This window comes from Aplysia californica, unplaced genomic scaffold, assembly GCF_000002075.1.
Source record: "Aplysia californica isolate F4 #8 unplaced genomic scaffold, AplCal3.0 scaffold00433, whole genome shotgun sequence".
NCBI classification, from domain to species: Eukaryota; Metazoa; Mollusca; class Gastropoda; order Aplysiida; family Aplysiidae; genus Aplysia; species Aplysia californica.
Window position 1 is genome coordinate 293,880 of NW_004797703.1, and position 19,076 is coordinate 312,955.

Consider the following 19,076-nt stretch of genomic DNA (forward strand, 5'->3'; position numbering starts at 1 on the left):
TCTCTCTCTCTCTCTCACTCTCTCTCTCTCTCTCTCTCTCTCTTTCTCTCCTTTCCTTCTGTTTCTTTCAATCTCTCTTTTAGTAAAGATGTTTTTGCTAGTAAGCAAGGTTCAGCACCCTGTTCCATTCGCAATGCAGTGTATTGCAAGACCAAAAACCCACTACTTATAGCATTCTCAAAAATGGGAGTTGAGTCAGATAGTTTGAGGTTTCAGGCTCAGCTAGGTCCGACATAGTGTCCTAAAAAAAGGGCACTTGACTTTACCCTAATTTTCTCATTTGGATTTGTTCTTTCAGAGATGGAGAAAAATTTGGAGGTCCCTACTCATAAATAACCTTACACTCTTGCAAGGGGTGTTATTAAACCTTTTCTTCTTTACTTTCCCTCTTTTGTTTCTGTCAATCTGTCTTGCTTTATCTCAGTGCCAAATGACATAGTTTATTGTACCAATGTTTTTGTCTTAACTCAAAAGTGGGAGTAAGATTTTTAAAATCCTGAGCAGATGGTTGGTGGTTGCTCATTTTAGGTCCTGTTTTACTCATTGGCTTTTTTTTTGTTTCCCTGGCTTACTTTTTTCGGGGTAATAAATGAGTGTACGATCTGCGACACCCAAAAGGGTATAAGCGGCGGATAAAAGAAGAAGAATAAATGAGTGTACGGTACAGTGGGTGTTCCAATTTTGTCACTTTTCCTACTTTGTCAGTGTTTCAATTTCTATGCAACTCACCTTCTGTGATTCTTCCCAACTCATAATATTGCTTTTGTCTACTGAATCAAATCCTTAACATCACGTCGTCTGCTGAGTCGTCAAGTAATAGCACAGTTTCAAAACAAGAAAGCTCTCATAGCTGGTCTGCACACCAGTGGCTCATCGTGAAGTTTGTGAACAAACGATTTCCAAATAAAATTGAAGACTTCTTTGAATACATTCAGTTTAGATGATTTGAAAAGTTTAAATTTATTGTACTTTCTATATAAGTTACGTTTCTACGTTGAAAGTGTTTTTGATGCTATAGGCTTGTGTAAAAGATAGTACAAGACAAGATGGGCCACTCAGCCTAAAAAGTGTCCGCAGGAAGTATGCTCTTTGCTTCAGATGGCGCTGCAGTCTGTTTTGAAGCTCTCTTTCGTTTTTCCAGAAGAAGAATAGGAATAGCACCTCCTTGCGTGCGCAGATCGACTGCTGTTCATCAGCAGTTCGGGTACGTTCAGTGCGGAGTTTTAGGGTTTTTTTTATTTTAATGACCTCTCGCCCTTCATTCTAAAGTCAAATTAAACTAAGAAAACCGTCTCCATTTCCTCCGGAAGAGGTTTTTTGTCAGCATAACCATTTTTAAAAAGCGTTCTTCCGAAATTTATTCCAAAACTTGCTAGTTTCACTTTGATTTTTTAAAACTCAAGTAGGATAACTCTGTTCGCAAAGAGTGCGCTTTTGTGAAGAGGGCGCCACCAAATTTTGAGGACACTTTTTTAATTGGCTCAAAGAGAGAAGTGGCCCATCTTGTCTTGTACTATCTTTGCTTGTGTTTCAAATTCCTCGCCTGTGGGTTGCAATTTCATTATATACTCCTTTTATATAATCATAAAATAAGATAAGTGCATTTAATGACAAAAATAATGGTAAAACCCAAAGTTTGCGGTAAAGAAATGACCGTTCACAGACTGTCACTATTGCGTATGCACAAATTATGAATCAGCTTAAACTTTGTTGTGAAATTTGTGAGGCTTTTTGGAAGAAAACTGGCTCTAGTGGAGCAAGCAATGCAAGGGATTGGGGCTGGCAGGCATTTGGTTTGTGCCTTTCAGAGTCAGAGTCATCAACGCAAAATCTTTTGATGAAGGGCTGAATAAAATTGATATGTTATGTCAATGGCCTTTAAATGTGTCTTTTTCCAAAAATGTGTTGGTTTTACAAACTTTGTGCCTTTAAATTCTTTTTATTAACCTCCTTTCTGTATGCAAGCCTCTATGCAATAAACTATACTTTCATCTTTTCTTCCTGTCCCACTCCAACCCTTGAAAAAAATCAAACAAATTCATCTAGCAAAGTATTTGTGGTATATGGTTAAGCTGCTGGATCTGGTTATCCGAGTACAAGTGAACCAACTTTTTTTCTTTAATGTTTTCTGCCTTGGGGAAGTTGCATTTGTTGAATTGATATCATATTAGTATATATTGCTATCATTATGAGTTAAGTAACTTGGGTACATGTATTTGAAAATAAGAAATAAAGTTGTAAAAATTAACTCAAAATGGGCACCTAAGGCCTAAATGAACCATAAATTGAGAATGTCAAAAATAATCCTTCAATGGATCTGTACACTGAATTCAAAGTCATGTGACAAAATTGCAACAAATATAAAATTATTTATTAAAACGAAATTAGAATTATATTGACATAGCAACAACAACTGGAAACTGGTCGTATGCTACTAGTAAAGCCATTTTTTTTAAACGTTTATTATTCTGGCAAATTGCCTATTCTTATCCAGAGTAGAACAGTTGGGATTGTTGATAGACAGGAAAGTATGGTTCATATTGAACAGAATAAGTGGATATGGTGAAACTGAAACACTCTACCTTATCAGGCGGATGTGCTTCTTGTTTCTCAAGTGTACAAACAAGCTTCACTGATCTCTGTTGATAAATGTAATGGTGTCAATAGCGTGTGTTGGAGGAAGAAGTTGTGGAGACTGTTTCAGAACGAGTCTTGAATGATGTAATATACAGAAATTACCAGCTGTGGGGGCCGATCCTTTAGTGATATGTCCTGAAAGGGTTAATGGAGATCCTGCAGTAGATGAATTGAGACTCCGAGGGTCCTCAGTTTGGCAATCTGACAGACATAGCGTGTCGTTGAGGGGGGATGTTACATCGTGTCCCTTGACCTAGTTTTTTTTATCTTTCTCAAGGATGCGGGGACATTAACCTTTTTGCAAAGGAAGTATCTGCTCTCTTTGTCATTTTTAGGTGGGTTTGAGATTGTATGAAGTTGTTTGATCAAAAAAAGATGGTTAGAGGGCGCCAGTAGTAGGTTCTACTTCTTTACTATCCTTTGTTGTTTCTGTTATCTCTTCAACACTTTAATTTTCTTATAACAAAATGGCAGGTGGTTGGGGGGTGCCACTGATAGGTTCTGCTTCTTTTCTTTACTTGTTATTGTTTCTGTCTGTCTGTTTTACCTCTTTTCTGCGCTAAGTGACTGCTTTTATGTAAATGAGTAACTCTTTACTCAGACAAAGAAACAAACAAACATATCACAGTTTTATTACTTTGAAAAATGGGGAGATGTGGCAGATATTTATACATTATGGGTGTTTGGTGGGTGCTACTGATAGATCATACCTCTTTCCTCTCCCTCTGCTGTTTCTGCTTAGATGAAGACTGAGGTTAACACACTGATACAGAGGGTCCCTTTCAAAATTTGTCAGTGTTCAATAAAGAATCTATCAGTACTCCACTAGCAGATGCTACCGGTATGCTCAATTAAAAGTTTTAATTTTTTTTATTATATAGTCAAACATGTTCTAACAACTAGCCACATGTTCAAGACAGTCACTTGGCTTGTACAAACAAACCCTTCACTTCTCCCCCTGTGTTTCTCCCATATCGTAATGACACTGTCCAAAACTTCCACCTGTCTAAGATGACCTCCTCGATAATGGGTGGCCATCTTTACAATTCCGACTGTTTTACCAAAGGCAAATTGCCGGTGTGAGAAATGGTCAGATTGACGTCCAATTTCTGTTGTAGAATAAGTTTCTCAAAACTTGAATACCTTGATTACTTTATACAGTCTGGCCAAGTGCATGACCACCTCAAAAAGTTGGTGGTGGGGGGACAGCGGGTGCCCTAGTGTGGTCTGCTCCTTCTTTCCTATCAAACGTCTATCATCCTTATCTCTGCTCCTTTTTTTGTGTTTGTTACTATCTTGTAACGCCTCTCATCTTTGGCACTTTTATGACCTAATTGTTTTGCAAGTACTGTATGTAAAATGCTTATTAATACTAAAAACTAAAAGTTGGTGATTGGAGGGAACCACTGGTAGGTTCTACTTCTCTCCCTTTGTTCTGCTTTCTCCAGGCACCAACTGACTTCTATCATATAGTCGCCCATCTCTCTACTACAACTCCGTCCCCAAAAATGCACCTGAAATAAGGCATCAGAGACAAATAGCTCGTCTATGAAGTTGGTTCTGCTCTGTATAGCACTGGCTATTTCTGTGTGTTTGTCCATGTATGTTGATATAAGTGTGTGTGTATGTGTGTGTTTATGTGTCTGTGTGTGTGTGTGTGTGTGTTGACAAGTGCATGTGCTTGTATGTATTTACCATGTTGCGGCAACTTTCTTTTTCAAGCGATCAATAAAATCTTATCTTACCTTATCTTCCAGCATACACTTTTTCTCCATTAGTTTTGTAGAGGGTGCAGTGTTAAGACTAGTGTGCTGTTTTCAAACTCTTGAATGGTTCTACCTTACTTTGTATAGCTATGGACCCTCTTATAGGTAACCTACAGTTTTAGATTTAGTGGGCCCAGCAGCTCTCGCCCTTCTGTCCAATGCCATGTAGTGATAAGTGCTGGTTTGCTGCAGTTGCTGTAATGTTCCATAGAGTGTGTTGTCAATGTTAGGTCTCGGAGGGAGAAGGGTAGCTCTGATGTCATTTAGGGCTGTGCAGTGGAACAGGTGATGATCCACAGTCTCATATGCATTGCATCATAGTCACACAAGGGACACATTGGGGGAAGTTCTGGGTTTATTTCGTTCAGGTGGAAGTTGATTTGTATATGTTCTGTTCGTAGGCGGAAGATTGTGGTCTGTTTCTTTCTCTGTATGTGGTTGATATTGTCCTTCCTTTTTGTTGTGGTCCTATGTTTGAAAACTGCTCTGCCTGTCTTTCCCAGGACCCATCTGTTCATCCAATCATGTTTGTTGTTGTTTTTAATGATTTGTTTTGCAGTGTTGTATGAGGTTGGAATGTTGGGTTGTTCCTGTCTAGATCCCCATTTGGCAAGTGTGCCTTCTCTGTCATTTCCAGGTATGTTTGATTGTCCGGGGACAATCATTACTAGTTTGATGCCACAGAATGTCATCAGATGATGGGAGATCCCCCATGTGCGTGTAAAAGATCCCTTGGTGTCCCTATAATAAAAAAAAGTAGACTTCGGCCACCACCTAAATTAAAAATTTCCTTCAAAACTGAAGATACTGTAGTCAATATAAAAAACATGTAGGAGTACCTTCGATATTGGAATGTGGCTGCCTGAAGGCAATTTAAGGGACCCTTCTAAGTAGGAAAACCGGTCACATTTGTAAAATGCGTTTCACCACAGGTTGAAGAACCAGCAGTCAACTACCCATATGGTCTAGCAGAGGAATGCAAAGAAAAAGAAGAAGAAAAAGACTAGGATGTGAATATTTTCTGCTCCACAGAACATCCAAGCCCCTCTGTTGATTCTTGGTAACCTTGTGTGTGGTGTTGGCTATCTCTTTGTGGGCCCAGCTCCATTCCTCCCTTTCATCCCATTGTAAGTATCTTAGTTTGTTTTAAGCTTTTGTATGACTTCAGCATATTTTCCTGAGTGATTTTCATGGTCACTCCTTCTGTCCTATCAAACATCTATCATCCTTATCTCTCTTTCTATCTTTTCTCCGCATGTTAAAAATTATCTGTGGGTGAATGGTGGGTGCTCTGGTCTGGTTTGCACCTTCTTTCCTATCAAACATCTATCGTCCTTTTCTTTCCTCCTTCTTTTTGTATGTTTGTAAATCTCTTGTAGCACCTCTAATCTTCAACACTTATTTGACCTTATTGTGTTGTAAGAGTCGTAAAACTCGTACTAAAATTAAAAACTTTGTTTTTAGCCTTTTTATGAACTCAGCAATTTTTCATGGGTGATTAGTATGGTTTGCTCTTTCTTTCCTATCAAATATCTATCGTCTCTCCTTCTTTTACCTGCATACTACTGTCTGGCAATATCTCTAGTACTCAGCACTTTTTAACTTATTGGTGTTGCAGGTACCGTTAAAGTTTTACTTAAACTAAAAACTAAACGAAGCCCTGTTCAGACACAAACTTGTCATTTAGAAAGCCGATCCTATCCTCTGGGCTTTTTTTTTCTACCCGTGCTCGACAAATTGTCTTCAAGTAAGATTGGATAGTATGTATAATAAATATGATACAGTGGAGTCCACTTATAATGAGTCCTGAAATAATGAGAAGTCTGTTATAAAACTATTCTAAAACCCTGTTTTTTCCCTTCTTTATCTTTGTAAATAAAATACTGCTACAGCACAATCAGACAAACACGCAAGTGGGTTATAGTGGAATATAGCTGCTGCTATGCACAGCGCACAGGCCAATTATACATTTATAAACTTGCCAGTTGAATTACTTTTGGTGATCTAGCGAAACAAAGAAAAGGAGAGCCCACGTGTCCCAACAACGAAGAACGGAGTGAATGAGTGGGGAGGGTGTGGCATGCGCAAACAAGCAGAGGGCATTGCGTGATAGGCCAGCTTAGCCTAGATTATCTAGGCCTACCATGCCTCTTGCTTCTCTGATGCGGGGATGGAGAGGTACCAGTGCTGTGATGGATGGAGCGAATGTGTGACGGGCGCATGCAGACGGAACGCACCACAGGGTATGGTGGGGTGGGGAATAACACCACGGGTGAGTTAGCCTAGAGCCCTTTCTTTCCGATCGTCAATGACGAGCTGTCAACATCGCTAGCACTAAAGAAAGATACCTGATTTGATTTTTCATCAAGCAAGACCTAGAGGTCATGCTGAACAGAATCATCATCAGGGGAGATAACAAAAAGAAATAAACAGAACATCAAACTCATAGATTAGGCTTACTTTATTATTTCCATTAAATTTATCACAGCATCCCTTATAACGAGAATCCTGCTATAACGGACATTTTGCACCGGCCCCCCCCTCTCATTATAACAAGATTCCACTGTATACAGGTGTTAACTTTATATATATGAAAAAAAAATAAGTGTAGTGGCGTAATAACTACCAATGGGGGGTATTGCTCCACCTGTTGACATGACAGGAACTTTCTTTTTGTCCTGTGTCCTGATTTGGTGCCAATATTTATACGTTACATTTAAAAAAATGTGCCAACAAATTGTCATGCTTCAAGAAAAACAAAGCAAAAAAATGGGAAAATTGTTTGGTTTGTAATGATGATGATGATGATGATGGCAACGAGGCAAGACAGGAGCTTCATATATATCTTGCTTCCCAGCTCAGCTCAAGATCAGTATGCCACTCATTTGTCTCCTCGGATGTTCTTTAAAAAAAACACCTATATTATTCATGTCTTTTTTCATCTCCTGTTTTCTTCTGAGTTAGTCACTTCTGATCCTTTTCATCTTCTATTTTTCTAGTGAGAGTGTGTGTGTGGGTACATGTGTGTACGTGGTGAAACACCAAACCAAAGTGCCAGAATATGGACAATAAAGACTTGTCTTTAAAATGTTTGAAGTCTCATTGTTTAAAAGCTGTATACTTCAGGCACTGCTCAGTGGCGACAAGGCTCTTACAGATCTTCTCTATAGGTCTTGTAATAAAATTCCTGCATGTGGTTGAATGATGCATCTGATGTGATATGTACTTTTAGTCAGCTTTACTTCTCTTTTCATATTGAATTTTAATGAGAGTAATATATCATTTTAATTTTGATGTATACCTGCATGTGTTTTTACGGTCCTGTACTGCCAAGAAAAATTTCCCTCTGGTTTAATAAAATATTATCTTATCTTTTATGCACTTTCTCTGTGTTTTTCTTCCAGTGAGTTGTGGTCAGTTATTCTTGGCCTGGTGTTTGTCGGCTTCTGCATCGGCTGTGCTGTGGTTCCCACCATGAAGTGCCTGGTCATTGGTGCCCAGTAAGTTCTCTACAGTCCAAGTTTGTGTTGTCTTACTTCACTTTCGATGCTGAACCTCACACACACGCCCGCACAAACGCAAGCACTCTCGCACGCACGCACACATGCAAGCGCGTGCGCGTGCATGCACACACACACACACACACACACACACACACACACACACACACACACACGCACACACGCACACACGCAAATACAGCATTGTTGTCGCAGTTCTCTCTCAGCTGTGCATCCTGTTTGATACAAGCCACTATGATTATATTGATCAAATTTCTTTCTTTCATTTTGTTAGGCATCTTTATGGATGGTTATTTGCTTTGCTTCTCTCATGGTAGATCTGTGTTGAAGTAGGTGTGTGTTCAGTTCCTTATATGGGAAAGATATATATATTTATATATTATTGATAAATATTGTAATATTGGTCTTGATACTGATTTTCCCTGCCAGTAGGGTTAAAGATTCCCACATCCTAAATGATACAATTATGACGTAAGATATTCACAGCACAGTTGTCAAATCCAAGGCCTGAGAGCTATATCGGATGAGATGAACAATGTTATAACCCGTTCACAAGAGAATTTTAGGTAGCTCATCCTGAGAATCATCATAACACAGAACTTTACTCCAACTTAAGTAAATTTTTTGCTAAGAAAAGACGTCAAGTTGGCGGTAGGCTGGTGCCCTTGTGTGGTCTGCTCCTTCTTTCCCTTCAAACATCTATTGTCTAATCTCTCCTCCTTCTGTTTTGTGTTTGTTGTTACTCTCTTGTAACACCTTTGATCTTCGACACTTATATGATCTTATTGTGTTGCAAATGCTGTAAAACTTTTACTAAAATTAATCAACATACACCAAACACTCGGCTCTGACAAAGTTGCATAAAAGTGAGAATCTGTAGTCTCTCGGTATGTCTTGATTTGTTATTATTATTATTATAACTTTGGGTTGATTTTGGCCCGCTGAGCAATTGAGTTTGACACCCTTGATTTACTGTATTGAAACTCATTCCCTCTTTCGTTCCACCTCAGGGAGATTGGTTTTGAAGACAATCTAGACACATATGGCATCGTCTCTGGTCTCTTCAACTCTCTGTTTTGTTTGGGGTAAGTAGAAATAGAATTTTGTTCATACACACGCTCACACAAAAAATCGTGTCTGGAAGAGAATGGTTAGTTCTATTTCAATTATAGATAATCATTTGTGTCCCGACACAATGGAATCCGGCGTTCGTCAATTTTTGGACATACGGCGTTATTGGTATCATCTTAAAGATTATTTGGTTGCTTTGCTTTCGATGAAAGAATATCCGTTTATCTTGAATAGAAGTCGAGATATGTGAGATTGAAGGAGGTGGGGTCGCCTGGTTTCAGGAGTAAAATTATCGAGAAAATGTCCATCAAAGTTTGGTGACTTCCGTAGCTTAAGAATCCTTGGAAACTGCTAATTGACATTTTTTGGTGCCTTTAATCAACATTTTCCCGTAAAAATCCACACTTAAAAGTGTTTGTGAATAGACATACAAGGTGTTGAGCCAAAGGACAAAAATTCGAAATAAATGTCCAAACTGGCCGAAAAATGCCAATTTTCAGATTTCATTATTTTGAGAAGCGCCTGATTTCACCACAATGCCTCACATTTTATTTGTTGTTTTGTGAATACCTATCAACATGTCATTGGTATACTTTTCATGGCGTCGCTTTCTGCCCGATTCTGTTACTTTTAGTCAGCGAGATTCAGCAGCACGCCAGATCTCCCCAGCTCGGGGTCACGGAGTTAATGAGCCTTGAAGCAGCTCTTCCGGTGTCGGTTAAGAAATTTGCATTTTTGTCTAAGTTTTTAAACGATATAACTTCTTCCCCATCCCACACAGCAAACCATTACACTGATGTACTAAAAGCTCAATACCTTGTTGACACACATGGGCTCTCTCTCCTATTGTTTGTTTGGCAAGATCACCAACAAGTTTCTTAACTGGCGAGGTTTTGCAATGGCCTATGCACTGAGCACAGCAGCAGCAATATTCCGCCATAAACGACTAGCTTGTTTGTTTGATAGCACTATCGCAGTATTTTATTCACAAAGGTAAAGGGGAGAAAAAAACGGGGTTTTAGAATAAAGTCTTTATAACAGACTTCTCGTTTTTTCCGGACTCGTTATAAGTGGACTCCACTGTACTAATCATAGTCAAAGCATTAGGGTACGAAACAATATTGTACGAAACATGGTACTGTTACATTCCTCATCTCTCCTTCTTTTTTTGTCTTTGTTGCTCTCTTGTAACACCTCTAATCTCCGGCACTTTTACAATTGTGAGGCAGCGTAGTGGAATCAGGGTCTCGTCAATTTTGGGGCATGTAGAGTTATTGGTGTCATCTTAAAGCTTGTTCACTTGTCTTTATTTCAATGAAAAAAATATGCATTTACCTTGAATACAAGTCGAGATATTTGCGAATGAAGGAGGTGGGGTAACCTTTTTTCAGAGGTAAAATTAGTGAGAAAATGGCCGCCAAAGATTAGTTATTTCCTTAGCTTAAGAGTCCCTGGTAACTGAAAATTTACATTTTTTGTGCCTTTAATCAACGTTTTTAAGCAAAATCCACACAGAAATTAGTTCTTTAATGGGCATGAAAGGTGTTGTGCCAAAAAACAAAAATTTGATAAAAATTCACAAATCTGCGGAAAAATGCAAGTTTCTTCACTTTGATTATTTTGACAAGAGCCTGATTCCACCAAGCTGCCTCATATATTATAACTTTATTGCATTGTAAATGCCATAAAACTCTGACTAAAATTTAAAAATAAAGCATCTAGTGGCCTTTTCTCAGTGCATTCGTAGGCCCCACTTTGGGCAGCACGGCGGTGGAGCAGCTTGGATTTGACTGGGCGGCTGTCATCGTCAGCTGTATTCACTTTGCAGCTGTGAGTATCTTCGCATGTTTTAATAAAGTCGCTGTTGTTGTTATTATTGTTCTTGTTATCAGTCCAACATGGACTTGAGAAACCTTACCCTCCGTCTTTTTTGAGTTTGTTACGCTCTTGTAACACACCTAATTTTCAGCACTTTGTGACCTTTTAGTGTTGCAAGTGCCATAAAACTCTTACTAAAACAAAAAAGAACCCTTAAGCTCTCAGCTAGGTGGACGGTGCTATTGGTAGATCCTACTACTAATTTTTTTCCCCTCTGTTTAAACTGTCTGTTGTCTTACTTTTTCACAGTACCGAATGCCTGCTTTTATGTCTGTGTGTTTCTTTTTACTCAGTCAATCTAAACAATATTTATTATGTCGATGTCTTTCTTTTTTACTCAGTCTATCTAAACAATATTTATGATGTCGATGTCTTTCTTTTTTACTCAGTCAATCTAAACGATATTTATGATGTCGATGTCTTTCTTTTTTACTCAGTCAATCTAAACAATATTTATGATGTCGATGTCTTTCTTTTTTACTCAGTCAATCTAAACGATATTTATGATATCGATGTCTTTCTTTTTTACTCAGTCTATCTAAACGATATTTATGATGTCGATGTCTTTCTTTTTTACTCAGTCTATCTAAACGATATTTATGATGTCGATGTCTTTCTTTTTTACTCAGTCAATCTAAACAATAGTTTATACCAATGTGTTTCTTTTTACTCAATCAATTGATGTGTTCTCATTACCCAGTCAAATGTAATGACCTATTTTTTATTTCAGGGTGTCCCTTTTTAAAATTCCTTAACAGGCTACCTCACAACTACCTCTTCCTCCTCCACAGATGATTTGCGTCGTCATATATTTCACCCTGCGGAGAATAAGACGGAAAGCTGACAATGGACCGGAAGCTGTCTCTCACTACACTAGTTTACCAATAGATGAAAATGACAGGCAGGCTCTCCTAGACCCTGAAGTGGTCCTGTCCCATGGTTCCTTATCAAGCGTTAGCAGCAGATCGCATAATGAAAATGGTATGTTGGCATCTTACTATGACTGTATTCACCTTCTTCTTCTTCTTTTTCTTTTTCTTCTTCTTCTTCTTCTTCTTCTCCTCCTCCTCCTCCTCCTCCTCCTCCTCCTCCTCTCTCTCTCTCTCTCCTCTCTCTCCTCTCTCTCTCTCTCTTCTTCTTCTTCTTCTTCTTCTTCTTCTTCTTCTTCTTCTTCTTCTTCTTCTTCTTCTTCTTCTTCTTCTTCTTCTTCTTCTCCTTCTCCTTCTTCTTCTCCTTCTCCTTCTCCTTCTCCTTCTCCTTCTCCTTCTCCTTCTCCTTCTCCTTCTTCTTCTTCTTCTTCTTCTTCTTCTTCTTCTTCTTCTTCTTCTTCTTCTTCTTCTTTTTCACTAGATCTCAAGGGTGGTCAACTGCTGATTCTTCAGTACAAGTAACTTTTATGCATGTGATCATTATTTTCTACTTCTTTGGGCTCAGTGCCTTCAGGCAACCACAGTCAGATTTCGAAAGGTTTCTATATATTTTTATACCGACTTGAATATTTTCAGTTTTGGTAGTGGGAAAATGATACGGTAGGTTAGTGGACGAATGAAGGAATAGAATACAGCAGGATGAATAATGGTTGAAACTTGAAGATCTTCAGAGGAGAATATATCATAAAGAAAATAGAAGAAATATGGATTTAGATGACCTGTGGCTTCTACTATAGCCAATGAAACCAGTTCTGGCTGAGAAAAGTTTACTTTACCCCATTTAGAGCATTTAAAATCTCCATTTTCACTTGTTGATTTGCCCAGCTTACTGGCTTCTCTCTTGGCTTCAGTTTTTCCTGCTAAGAAAACTCTTGGGATTTGCTGCCCTCTGTGATTGTTTCTCTGCAACTGGATCTGTCATTTAAATAACGATTGAAGTAATTACACTAATATAGCTTTGGGTGCATTGGTTGATGGGAAAATAGTGAAGCTCTTTATTTACTCCTTTTTCTGTTTCTGTTGTGTTTCTTGCAGTGGACAGAAGACGAAGCAATCCAACCTTCATGCGGTCAGTGTCCCACCCGTCTGTATAGCCTGTTAATTTGACAACACATCCAGCACACGTACACAAATGCAACTGAGAATCTGACTATTGTCACTGAGACCAGACGCTGAAAATGCATTCAACGGAACGACACACCTTTCAAAGTATTGTATTGCAGGCTTCCTGGGGAGCCAAGCATGTTTCTGGGGTTTTAGGGTCTGCTGGGGTAATAATAGATGTAAAGTGCATAGAGCATGCTGTTGAGCGTGGATATATATGCGCTATATGAATGCAATTATTATTATTGTTAGTAGTGGTCGGTAGTATTGAAAAGATCCTGTGTCCACCATTTCCTAGAGGAGGATAGAAGTTGGGGCACTCGTACTTTACAGGGTCAGTAACTACAACAGCATGCATAGCAAAAGCAACAGTTGTGTTGTGAGTATGAACATTGCAACACGTCAGAGTCTTCTCTCACAGCGTGCTGTTCCTATCTGCCCCTGTGTAGTCACAATATTATAGGTATTTATCACCTGCTTGGTGTAAGACTACTAGAAGATTCTCGTGGTCTAGTGGTACGATGTTCGTCTCTCATTCAATAGGTCCCTGGTTCGAACCCTGACAGTGACGGAAAAAATTTTACAGCAGTAATTTCTGCTCTCCATGTGTGTTGCTCATCCATGTTTTAACAAAGAATTTAGAGAATAGTAGTGTAGCAGTACTAAATGGGTAATGACGTGTTCCAGGTCCAGTCACTATGTACGCTCAGGGAACTCTCCTTGTTGATGAAGGTGCAAAGAGTGCCTTGGATATTTTCTAGAAAGATTGTGTGTCTTCAATACATTATATTCATCTGGAGAGTAAGAGATAAATGTTTTTGTTTATCTCTCGAATATTTGTAGATCTAGACTTGTGCTATTTGCTAGTATACTGAGTTGCAAAAGTTCTGTCCCACCCATTGTACTACAGTTGTTTTCTCTTAATTGTAAGAATTGCACTAAATCTGAAAAATTATTATTTGTGTGACTTCTGAGACTCTTGGTACATGCGGAGACTGACGAAGTCAGAAACCGGAAGTTGTGCGTGGGCCAAGTGTTGGTATTGTTTTTTCACGATATGCGGTGAAATCAATGCATCCTACAGTCAAAATTTGCTTTGAATCACAAAGACAATGTGTAAATACGCCTTACGCCCCTTAATAATCCGGGCTTTTTCACCATTGGGTTATTTGTTCCCCTCTTTTCAAAATAACTAAACTGACAAATGCAGCACGCGAATGCACTGAGCATATATAAATTCTGGAATTGCGGTTTCTATTGTTGCAAGACAAGTAAATGTGTGCAGAAAAACCATCTAATGCTTAAACAAGCATTTTGACACCATTGGAACTGTCCAAGACAGGTCTAGGCATGGCTTGCCAAGGGTGACAACTCGGCGCCTGAATTGGGTTATTGTCCACACCCATGTCCAAAATCCGTTCCAACTAAGTGCATAGACCACCAGGTACTTCGGACTGTCTTAAAACAACATTATCGGACATTTATGTGGCCCTCGATTGCGTGATTATCGCCCTTTGTGTGATCACCTATTGTGACTCCGTTTCATTGAAGAGATCGCCAAATTTTGATGCACCAACGTTGGTGATGGAACCAGACAAGTTGATAGAGTGTTCTATTTTGCAATGGTCCAGGTTTTTTATTCGTGGCTTTGATGGAAGAGAAAAAGTGTTAACAAAAAGAGGATAGAGGGTTCACGAAGCCATTGTCCACCAAACAGACCAATTTGGTGACTGATGTGGGATAGAGTGGGATGGAATCCCTCCTGCTCTTCATCGTACACATTTGGTCACTATTCAAAGCAACCCCAGAGAGCGACTGACTGTGTCAAAATTCTTCATCACAATGTCCAGCCCTACATGCCATGGATGATGGAATGTGCCAAAAGGACAACGTCCGACCCCATGCAGCCATGATCAGTCAAAACTCTTTTAAACTCATCAAATCAATGTTCTGGACTGGCCTGCAAGATCAACAAGCCTTCTCCCTAACAGAACACCTAAAATAAGACCTTGACTAGAGGGTTAAAACAGTCTATAACTGTGCAAACTCACCAGATACTGATATTAGGCTGCACTTCGCAAAGAATGGCAAGGGATTCCTCAAGCAACCATAAGGACGTTAATTCAGGGAATGAACATACGTTTCGTAGCAGTAAATCAAGCTGGAAGAGGCCACACGCAACACTGGGCAAACTTTGATATGGTTTTTATCAAGGGTCAGTATGAATAAAATTATCTCCCTTGAATAAGGAAAGATACTGGTCAATTCTCTTTATGACATGTTGACAGAAAATGAATGAAGAGCATGTGTACCGAATTTCGCTCGGCTACGTTGAACAGTAAATAAGTTTAATAAGTTATTATACTTTGAAGGTGGGTGTGACAGAACATTTGCAACTCAGTATATTTTTAGCCCTTATGAGATGCCCTTTATATAACACACACACGCACACACACACATTCACACCCTCACACACACACATACACACACACATTCTGTCTCACACTCATACTGTTATACCGACTCTAGCAGACACCTGTTTAGGTCAGTCCCTTGTACAAATAACCCCTTCCCGTTTCATTACTTGCATATTATATATGTATAATATGACTCGCCGGTTCCTCCCTAACTTGAGTTTTGTGGAAAATGGTTTTTATGCGTGTAAATGTGAAACCCAGAGTCACATTTCAAATGCTCCTAAACACACTTTAAACTGGCACCACAGCAGCATGTATTCTTTCAGTTGTGTGTAGAAAAGCTTTTACCTGTGCTGCCATACACTGACAAAACACCTTTTTCTTATTCACACAGTTTCGAAATAAAAATACGTTTGGTCAGTGTAACCATTTAAAAAGGCTTTCTTCCAAAATTTTGATGCTAATTTATTCAAAAACTTGTCACAGTTTCACTTTAATTTTTTCACATACTAGTAGTTTGACCCTAGGTTTCACATTTATAAACATTGTACGTCAGAGTATCAGGAATGTTTTGGTCTATAAAAACGATTTTTGCCGGGCTATTGATTTAGCAAATAAAAAAAAATTTGGCGCCAAAAATGAAAGAAAACGTTTTGTCAGCTTAGGGCAGCATATGTGCATGACGTGTATGTCTGCCTTCATTTTGTAAAAATACAGTATTTTCAGTTTTTACAATTTTACAGAAGATCCAAAAAAACTGAATGTTGTTGCCAAGAGACCAAACTCTTTGCAAATAATATCTCAAGTCAATGTTTTTAAGAATACAATTTTGATAATATAAGTTCTTTATTTTCTTAATTAAAGCTAAAGCTGTTTTCTTGGGAACAACTTTCAGTTTTTTAGCTCTCCTGTAAAACTGTTAAAATTGTGTATGCTGTGTGTTTTTTTAAATAACTGCAGATGTGTGTCTGTGTCCTGTGGCCAGGGCTATGGCTATCGGGAGCTGTCTTCATCGTGGAAAGACCTAGCAGCTGTCTGCCCAAAATGGCATGATAGGGCCTATTGCTTAAGCCTTAAGCAACATCGTCACTTTTTTTCACACCTTGAGTTTCTTGAGTATTTAAAAACAGCCAGTGTTGTTATGAAAATTTTGTTCACAGTGAATATTTCTAATGGTTCTTTAAATATGTAGGCCTATATCTCCATTTTTTAATGGGTTTTTTTGTTGGGGGGGGGTTGTTTTTTATTTTTTATGTTCTTTAAATATGTATTTTCATGAATATGTATAAATTTTTTTCACAGGGAATATTTTTTATGTTCTTTAAATATGTATACATTTATCTCAAGTTTTTAAAAAAATTTGTTTAATCTATTTACCCGATTGAAAATTTTTTATTCATAGTAAATATTTTTAATGGTTCCATGAATATGTATAACTTTATCTTTCTAATTTTTGTTCGAAGTGGCTAGCCGTACTTAGGTTAGGCCCTTTTGACCGAAACCTGTTGAATACACAGGTCTCATTAGATCTAGTAATTATTCAGGTTTAAAATATGTGCTTGTCAGTAAGGCACCTTTTGGTTTCGTCTAAAATACAAATACTTTAAGAATTGCAAACTAAAATTTTATTTACTATTCAACAATCATTATTAAATGCGGCTAGCTTGCCAGTCCTTACTTATGTTAGGCCATATTGACCAAAACCTGTTGAGTACACAGGTCTCATTAGTAATTATTCAGGTTCAAAATACATGCACTGTCAGTAACTTTTTGAGTAAGGCACCTTTTGGTTTCATCTAAAATACAAATACTTTAGGTATTGCAAACTAAAAATTTGTTTACAATTCAGAAGGCCTATTTTTTTGCTGTTTGTCAGTCTAGCCATCATTATTAAGTGCAGCTAGCCTCTTCCATTTTTGTTTGTTTACCGGTTTTCCAGAATTATGGATGTTGTACCGACACATGTCAATCCATGATGTGTTTGAGTTATCCATACTGGACTGTGCGTGTATTTACACAGATAGAGAGAGAGAGAGAGAGGAGGGGAGGCAAGGGGTAGAAAAGGGAAAGAAAGGTAGATCACTTTCAACCTTGTGTATGATGAGGTTGTTATTTGTGTGCCTGTGTTCTACATTGTATTTTTTTTTTTTTACAACTCCGCCCCACCCCTCCACCCCCTTCCCCTTTTCCAAACTTTGCTCTTTTGTGACCCGACGTTAATCTCTACCATTGTCAAATTCAATGAATGATCTGCCACCTCATGGTATTAGTGAGGCTGTAAATAAAGATTATCAGTTTCTTGTACGTAAATCTCCCTCTCCATCATACTCCCCCCCCCTGCTCTTTCTTTCTCTCTCTCTCTCTCTCTCTCTCTCTCTCTCTCTCTCTCTCTCTCTCTCTCTCTCTCATCTCCTACTCCCTCTACCACCCACCCCTCTTCTTATCCCCTCTTCCTCTTTGTCTTTTTGTCTATCACACTCTCTCTCCCTCTCTCTCTCTCTCTCTCTCTCTCTCTCTCTCTCTCTCTCTCTCTCTCTCTCTCTCTCTCTCTCTCTCTCTCTCTCTCTCTCTCTCTCTCTCTCTCTCTCTCTCTCTCTCTCTCTCACCCTGGAAATAAAAGTTGCAATTCACTATAAGAATTAGAATTTGATATACATGCTTAATGAATTCATTAGAAAATATAACTGCACTTTTGATTTTAATTTGAAATGTATTTAGAAATAAGATTTTGAAAATATCTTGCAAGGCCTATTCAGAACGAGCTTTAAAAAAGTTTTTATCAAGGAATGATGGCCATTTTGATTTTATCTTTTCTCAAAAATCTCTATACAGTGCTTTTTCTGTTGGTTTTGTACACTGTAGCATTCAAGATGATATTTCTTTTACTTTTATGGTTATTTAGTGTGTTCGATACTGAGTTTTCTACTGTGTTAATTAGTTTTCTGTAAAAATGTGTGCAGAGTTGATTAACATTTTTTTGATTATGCAGTGAACTTTGCTTCAACCTAACACAGTTAATCCTAATGCAATGGTAAACCAAAGAATAAGAAAATCCCTAATTTTTTTAATTATAAATTTTTTATTCTCTTTGAGCAACCTTTCTGAACTATAAAGACGGCTTTTACCTAAGAAAATCTGACTGTCCCGCAGATTTCAGTTTATGTGGACTCTTCAGTATTTAATTACAATTTTACTTGTCAAGAAATATAATATATATTTTTGACATGTCATTTCACAATTTTGCAATGTCAAGGTGCTTGAAATTTGTTTTACATGTACTTTTTTTTCATATATTTTCTGCTATGAATTTGCACAATCACATGATTATGATATGTACAAAACTTTATTCCTATAAGCAGCGTGTAAGTCCGGTTTGTCTCTTGTAACCAGAGCTATAACAGTTTAGATAGATGAGAACAGATGATATAAGGTTATTATTTAGCGCTGCCTGCGTTATGATGAGGTTCGGTTCACCCTAAAGAGACTGTACCGGTTGCATGGTAATGTATGTTGGATGTATTCTCAGTAGTATTCTCCTATTTAAATCACCACTGCTCTGCGAATGGCTTGAATCTGCTCTATCCATTTATTTGACCTGGCTGAATGGGATAAGACTTGTGCAGGTCATGAAGGAAACTGATATTGCTCTCCTGGCAAATACTTTTTTGCTGGTGGTTTTTGCAGCTGATGTTGAACAGCGTTAATCAGGAAAATTTTACTTTTTTAAAATAATGTATTGATTTATTGAGGTTA

General features: G+C 38.2%; 1 protein-coding gene across 3 annotated transcripts in view; it reads left to right on the top strand.

Annotated features, from left to right (window-relative positions):
• The window catches only part of LOC101851287 (MFS-type transporter SLC18B1), a 43,416-nt gene extending 26,976 nt beyond the window's left edge, over positions 1 to 16,440 (top strand). For all 3 annotated transcript variants that reach the window (XM_005104727.2, XM_035971419.1, XM_005104728.3), the window contains 6 exons: positions 5,436 to 5,530; positions 7,808 to 7,903; positions 8,935 to 9,009; positions 10,732 to 10,825; positions 11,665 to 11,854; positions 12,838 to 16,440. In XM_005104727.2, coding sequence (XP_005104784.1) covers positions 5,436 to 5,530; positions 7,808 to 7,903; positions 8,935 to 9,009; positions 10,732 to 10,825; positions 11,665 to 11,854; positions 12,838 to 12,896 — 609 coding nt within the window. In that variant the 3' untranslated portion in view covers positions 12,897 to 16,440. The remainder of the gene's footprint in view (positions 1 to 5,435; positions 5,531 to 7,807; positions 7,904 to 8,934; positions 9,010 to 10,731; positions 10,826 to 11,664; positions 11,855 to 12,837) is intronic.
• The last annotated feature ends 2,636 nt before the right edge of the window (positions 16,441 to 19,076 follow it).